General features: G+C 51.0%; 1 protein-coding gene across 1 annotated transcript; it reads right to left on the bottom strand.

Moving 5' to 3' along the window:
* Window positions 1-332: 332 nt before the first annotated feature.
* On the bottom strand, window positions 333-7296 carry LOC120956042 (uncharacterized). Its single transcript, XM_049607454.1, has 6 exons — window positions 5553-7296; window positions 4440-5504; window positions 3360-4332; window positions 2539-3275; window positions 1602-2196; window positions 333-399 (listed from the first exon to the last, which is right to left on the bottom strand). The coding sequence occupies exons 1-6, from the start codon at window positions 7294-7296 to the stop codon at window positions 333-335; spliced, it is 5181 nt and encodes a 1726-aa protein (XP_049463411.1).
* Between the last annotated feature and the right edge of the window lie 288 nt (window positions 7297-7584).

Raw genomic sequence — 7584 nt, 5'->3', positions numbered from 1 at the left:
CATGTATTCTACGCTTAAGCACATGTACGCATTATTAAAGAACGTATATAGATTAATTAGATAATATTTAACATGTAGAAAAATGGGTCGCACAGCTTTGATATGTTGAGAAATTTAAGGTTAATTGTTAATAGCAGCTTCATCGTTGCTCTCGTCTTTTTTTTTTTTTTGTTATCGCGGAGTGAAACCTTCAAAAGGCACCCACGACTTACATACCAACCGTCCATGTCGTGGGTAGTGTGGGATTCATTGATCGTAACCCATCTGTATTACAGATTAGCTTACGATCAATGCGACCGCACTAAAACACTCCGCGTACCTTTTATCTTCCTTTAGGCGTTTGTGTGATGGCCCATCTTGATCCTTAGTATGTCCTCCACGCCTCCACCTCCTCCATATCTAGAAAAGAAATAGTAAGAAAAGAAAAGAAAAAGAAAAAAAAAGAAAAAAAAGAAGACAAAAAGAAGCTGGCTGCCATCCGGGATAAGTTGCTCCGTCACGGTTGAGGCTTCTGGTTATCCATCACTCATCATTAGGTTCATTTTAAATCGTTTTTCGGCTGCTAGTTTCAGTGGGCTTTCCTCATTATTTTCGTTAGATGAGAAGGACATATATTTTCGGATACTTGTAGGATATTCTTTTCACACCTATTCACACCTATTCGACAGATTTAGCGTCATTAGATTGGTCTGACGTTAAGACATTCCAGTTGCCTGGAATGCCTGCCATGTACCATCATCCTAGGTTGGCCATGTACCATCATCCGCCCAAGGGGTTGGGACTGGGCCCGTCTACCCAAGCTTGGATATACGATGATACATGTTACCACTGCACGAAACGGACGTCGCAGGATAGGAGTTGAGTAAGAGAGCCTATATTAACCTTCAAGGAGGTGTCGGATTTTACCCCATTTGCAGATAATTTGGTGGTATAGTGCGTTTAGTTTATTATTGTAGCGTTCGGATTGTGTTGTGAGTCTTTTTTAGGTCGTGTGTGAAAAGTGTTAATATTATAAGTGGTGCTTTGCGTTTTATTAACCCACGCCAAAATATTACTCACTTCTAGTGGTTGTTCACGCTACAGAAAATTTCCGTCGAAAAAGGCCCTACGGCGCCAGCCCAACCCTTTTTATAGCGAATTGCGCCGCCTACGCTCTTCAACTTTCCGACTCGCGCGTGTAACCACTACTCGTTATCATGAGTCGTCCCGTCACCCCAATGTTTACGTTCTGTAATGTTTACGTTCTTCAACATTCCCTTCCGCAGTGAGGCTATCTCACTCCTGCACTGTAAACATTGCCTTATCTCCTGACGTTTTTGTTCCACGTGTCCCTTTTATCCTAAATCCGATCACCACGAGTTGTTTCTAGCTTTGCGATTTTTGTAGCAGGTCTTTTATATATACCTTTAGCGGTCCTTACTACTGCCTGTCTCACCTGGCCGTCCTTTCCTTTAATCGCTTCCTCGATCAAACCCTTAGGCCAGCAGTTGCGCGGTAAGTTCTCATCCACTATTAGAACGAGATCTCCTACTCCTAACGGTTCCGCCGCTTCGAACCATTTCGTTCGTTTCCCAAGCACCGGCAAATAATCTCGTACCCACGCTTTCCAGAACAGATCCGCAATATGCTGTGCTGCTTTCCAGGACGAGTTGACCGCATCGCTGCCGCTGCTGTAAGCCACAGGTGGCTTGCTTCCGTCTGCTGTTCCAAGCAGGATCTGGTTTGGCGTAAGAGGCTGCTGCGTTGCGTCATCTACCGGAACGTACGTAAGAGGCCGGGAGTTTAGGATCAGCTCGATCTCAGCCAGCGCAGTCTCGAGCACCTCGTCAGTCGGTCGGCGGGGAAGGTTAAGATGTCCAAGCACCTTCTTCACCGATCGCACCAAACGCTCCCAGCAGCCTCCGAAGTGTGGTGCTCCCGGTGGATTGAACGTCCACTTCAGTTCCGGACTGCAGAACTCTGTCATGAGCGCCTCGTGGTCCACACCGGCAATCGCGTCCCGTAGCTCTCGTGCTGTTCCCACGAAGTTCGTCCCGCAATCGCTGATGATCTCGCGGGGAACGCCGCGCCGGGCGATGAATCGGCGAACAGCAGCGATACACGATCCGGTACTAAGGGTGTGCGCTACCTCTAGGTGCACCGCTCGAACGGTGAGGCACGTGAAGATGACACCCCATCTTTTTTCGACGCGTCGTCCTACCGCGACAAGGAGAGGCCCAAAGTAATCCACCCCGGTATAGGTGAACGGTCGCTGTCCCAAGGACAATCTGGGGTCGGGTAGGTGGCTCATCATCGGCGGGTTGGGTGTTGCTTCGCGATTTCGGCAGGTAGGACATGCTTTGCGCAGTTGCCGGTACGTCCTCAACAGGCAAGGGATCCAGTATCTTCGCCGAAGTTCACTAATCACCGTCATATGATTACAGTGCCTGAAACGTTCGTGAGCGTCTGTGATTAGTAATGTGGTACCACGATGGCTGGGGGGAAGGATTATGGGACGGCGCATCTCCGGACTCACTGCGCTGCACTCAGCCAATCTACCACCCATCACTATTACGCCGCTATCGTCAAGGACGGGTGATAGCTTAAACAGTGGACTCTCTTTCTTGATGCCTGTCTGCCACGGGTGTTTCCTTTCGTCTTGTCGCAGGCATCGGATCTCTTCGGGGTAGCTCTCCTGCTGGATCGATCTGAACACAATCAGTTCTGCTTCGGCCAGTTCTGGTTGCGTCAGGGGTCCCAGTTGTTTCGTTGTTCCACGGATGCTGTTCTGGACGTTAGAAATGAAGCGGATAGCATGTGCAACGGCTCGTAAAAGCCTTCTCCACTTGCTGAATCGCTCAAACTGGATGAACCCACCTGCTTCGACACCCTTGTCGACAGTTTGATGGTGGCACGCGCTTACCCGAAGCTCTTCAGTTGTGTCGTGAACAGCTTCCACCGCCGCGGGCCACTCGCACTCAGGTTCCCACAGGAAAGAAGGACCTCGAAACCAACGGCTGCCGGGTGACAGATCGGGGGTTTTCACCCACTTGGTTCCATCATCCGCTACATTGTACTTCGTCGGTAGCCATCGCCATTGTTGCACGTCTGTCGTCTCAAGCAACTCTCCGATCCGAAAGGCGACAAATTGATGATAGCGTCGGTGATCGGAATTTAGCCAGCTGACAACGTTTTTTGAGTCCGTCCAATACGTGGTGCGATGAATCTCCAGACGGTGTGATCGGATGATCGCCTTGCTCAGTCGCGCGCCTAGTACTGCTGCTTGCAACTCGAGTCTGGGAATTGATAAAAAATTTAGTGGCGCAACACGGGTCTTTGACGCAACGAGAGCACATTCGATGACACCGCCCTCCTCGAACCTGAAGTAAGCCACGGCAGCCATGCCGTGCTCGCTCGCATCACAAAAAATATGTAGCTCGATCTTAGCGCTGGTAGAGGTGACACGACGGTAACATCTAGGGATCGTCACTTGCGGAATTTTCGCCAATACTTTCAGCCAGGTAAACCACTTTTCCGCAATGTGGCCGTCGATTTCACGATCCCAATCATAACCACTTCTCCAAATTTCCTGCAGCAACATTTTCAGGAACATAAGGAACTGTCCCACCAGTCCCATCGGATCGTAAATGCTCATTAGCGTCCGCAACACCACTCGCTTCGTTGGAAGTTGTCCTCCAGACAGGATGCCCTGATCGTACTTCTTGGACAGCCGAAACGAAAAGGTATCCGTAAGGGTGTCCCACCACATACCAAGCACCTTTTCCGCACTGAACTCGTTACCCATGTTGAAACTCTTTTCCGTTTCAGTGATGGTCTGCACACGTTCCATGACTCGTGACGAATTGGAAATCCAGTTACGTATCTCGAATCCACCCCGAGAATGTATGTATCGCACCTGTTCCGCCAGAGAAATCGCTTCCTGTTCCGTTTCGACACTGAACAGCATATCGTCGACGTAGTGTTCGTTTCTGATACACTCCACCGCTCGTGGATACTCCGACTCGAACCGCTCTGCGTTGTGATTCTTCACGTACTGCGCGGTGCTCGGTGAACAGGCGGCTCCGAAGGTCATCACTGCAACAGCATACGTGACGGGTTCGTCACTGGCAGCATCTCCTTCCCAGAATATCATCTGGCTTCGCTGATCGGCCGGCTTTATCAACACTTGATGAAACATCTCGCGGATGTCTCCGACCACAGCCACGCTAAACTCCCGGAATTTGAACAGCACTTCCAACAGGTTAGCCGTAAGATCCGGTCCGGTGAGAAGATTGTTATTAAGGCTGATACCGTTAACGGTAGCGGCAGCATCGAACACTAAACGAATCTTACCTGGCTTATTTGGATTCGTTCATCAGGAAACACAGGAAACACTGGCAGGTACCAGTCTCGGGGATGTCGTTCAGCCGCTTCAGCTTCCGTCAAGCGACGGATGTAACCTTTCTTCTCATAATTCCGTATCGTGTCTCGTACCGCTGCATCCAGTACTGGATCCTTCTGCATACGCCGTTTCAGACAGTGGTATCGTCTCAAAGCCATCGCTTTACTACAGGGCAGTCGAATATTTTCCGCTTTCCACAGCAGTCCCGATTCATATTGATCACTAACCAACACCGTTTCCTTTTCTAGAATCGCCATCGCCTTGTCGTCCTCTTTCGAGCGCCACACGCTGATTGGTTTTTCAACAGCAATGGTGTCCAGGGAGAACATCTTCTTCACCTCGGTGTTCAACAGCTCCGCACTCACTCCGTCGCACAGGCACACGTGGAAACTATTATACACTGCTCCGGGCACGTTCTCCGCTATCGGACACGGGCCGTAAATAATCCATCCCAAACGCGTTTTCGAGGCGACTGGCTCGTGTTCGCTCCTCTCAGCCGTCTTCAATGGTCTGGTCACTCGACAATTGTCGACACCAATGAGAATACGAGGCTGAACGTTGCTGTAAGAGGCGATCGGCAGCCCTCTCAGGTGCGAATACTGGTCAGCCAACTGAGAAACCGCCACCGTTTGCGTAGGTAACCCCAACATTTTTACCGTTCTCGCGTTGATCAGGTCGTACTTACGGCTCCCGTTTCTTCCAGATACTTCGAGGTTAAGGCGCACGGAACAGTTCTCTTGGCGCGTCACTCCGCCGGTCCACTGGATACAAAGCGGCACAGGTGTGCCCGTTAGCCCCAGTTCCTCTACCAAGGAGCTATCGATGAACGTCGAAGAGGAACCATCGTCCATAAAGGCAAATGTTTCGACCTCACCGCGCGGTCCATACGCCTTGATCGGCACGTATTTTAAAAGAGCGCGATCTACGGTTCCTGAATGCGTGTGGCACAAACCAACCTCTGGAGCGCGTTCTTCATCTGGCGCTGCGATGTGCAACAGGACGTGATGCATTCCGTTGCATCCGTTTACGCCGCACGCTGTTACAATCGAGCAGCCGGTCCTATGTCTGCCGAGACACTTCTTGCACAGACCTTTTTCCTTCACGTGGCTCCTTCGAGCTGCTACTGAAAAGTGCAGAAACCGTTTACATTGCGAAAGTGAGCTGCACGTACCTTTACACAGTTGACATTGTGGTGACGCTGTATTGGTGGTGGCCGCAGCAACCGGTAGAGACTCCGAACACCGAGACGTGTGCACGTTCCAGTATGTTGTTCGAGGGGGCTGATTTCCTGATCGGTCAGCCCGAACAGGCAGACGCGGTTGCTGAGAATTCTGCTCACGCTTGCCGGGTTCTTCCTTACGCTCGTTCGTAACACGGCGCAGTGGCTCCACACTGACATCTATCGCGTCTCGTGCCACTTCACTGATCCATCTGCCAAAATCGGTAACACTACCACACCCGAATTGCCTCTTGTGTCGCGCCCATTCACGTGCAGGTTCGGACGGAAGCCTACTCACAAGCTCCCTGAGAAGCGCAACGTTATAGGCGTACTCCGGCAACCTCAGCGATTCGATCGTAGCACAGAGGTTTCTCACTGCAAACCCGAACTTAGCCAGAGAACGTAGGCAGTCTGGCTTTGGCACGGGCATCTTCCAAATCTTTTCGATCGTGGCCTCTATTATTTGGTCCGGTCGCCCGTACTGCGCTTCTAACATTTCAAGGACATCCTTCAAACTATTTGGAAGCAGTAGCAAATGACCAACTGACTCCATTGCTTCTCCTTTCAGGACTCGTTGCAGCCGTAGCAGATTCTCCTCGTCGGTAAACCCGTACACTTCCGTCGACTTCTCGAACATGCGGATGAACATGGGCCATTCTCGCGATTCACCACTGAACGTTGGTAACTCAGTCACGTTTCCACTCAGTCGGGCCGACCACTGTACTTCCGACAGGTTGCTAGCATTAGCGTACTGGGTAGGAGCCCTATACGATCGCGTACGATGCTGTGGTGGTATGGTGTGGTCCACCGGCGGGATAACCGATGCCCTACGATACGCGCTATCGTGACTTCTCCTCCAAGTGTAGTAGTCTGGGAATCGTGAGTAACCCTGAAAATCATACGGCGGTGGTACGTGGGCTGTACTCGCGAATTGGGGTGTCTCAGGTACCCCTCTGAACGATGAAGCCATACCGAAGCGATCCGTTGCCGTTACCCACTGCTCGGCTTTAGGCCGCTGAACACTGTCCCGCATGCTGCCACCTAGTGCCATCATTTCAGCCTCTTCGAGCTCAATCAACTCAATCTCCATCTTCCTCAACTCAATCTGCCTTCTTTCAACCTCAATCCTTTTCCGAACCAATTCGGCATTTCGGGAAATCGAACCTTGTTCGATTGCAATGGCCGACTCCATCGGTATCGCAGCTAAGTACGCTTGGTGCTCGCCCGATGGCGCCTGATGCGGCAGCTCATCCCGATGACCGTTAGTGAAATTGCGTTCCGCGGTATTTTCGTTCGGTAGTGTGCGTGTTTGTGATTCAACCCGGCGACTGTTCGCGCTGCTTATACCGTGTTGCGTTACCTCTGACATAACAGGCGTGATGGGGCTCCTTGGCATTGCTTGATCAGCGTGAACGCTAGCGCGTCCCGCCGCCGAGCCAACACTCCCACGCTGATCAGGCGTGTCCTGCGTATCATAAAGCGACACGAAAGATATCCTCGAAGGACCGGGCAGCGGTGACCGCAAATGACGCTCATCTCGCTGGTCAATGACCCTTGGGGTCAATGCCCGATGTGACCCTTCCGCAGTCGAGGGGCCTGGCTCACTCCATGGCGCTGCTTGGTTGGCTTGGACTTCTACGCGTCCCGCCATCGAGTCGGCTCCCGTCTCCTGGTTATCACCATTAGCTCCAAACATTTCACTGCACTCACTTTCACTCGGTTAGTCTCTTTTAACTAGCACGGAAAAGTTCGAATAATATTTTGGAATGTAGCGTTCGGATTGTGTTGTGAGTCTTTTTTAGGTCGTGTGTGAAAAGTGTTAATATTATAAGTGGTGCTTTGCGTTTTATTAACCCACGCCAAAATATTACTCACTTCTAGTGGTTGTTCACGCTACAGAAAATTTCCGTCGAAAAAGGCCCTACGGCGCCAGCCCAACCCTTTTTATAGCGAATTGCGCCGCCTACGCTCTTCAACTTTCCGA

Source organism: Anopheles coluzzii, chromosome X (assembly GCF_943734685.1).
Source record: "Anopheles coluzzii chromosome X, AcolN3, whole genome shotgun sequence".
Classification (NCBI taxonomy): Eukaryota; Metazoa; Arthropoda; class Insecta; order Diptera; family Culicidae; genus Anopheles; species Anopheles coluzzii.
The sequence above is the reverse complement of the archived record's forward strand: the minus strand, read 5'-3'. Positions and strand labels throughout refer to the sequence as shown.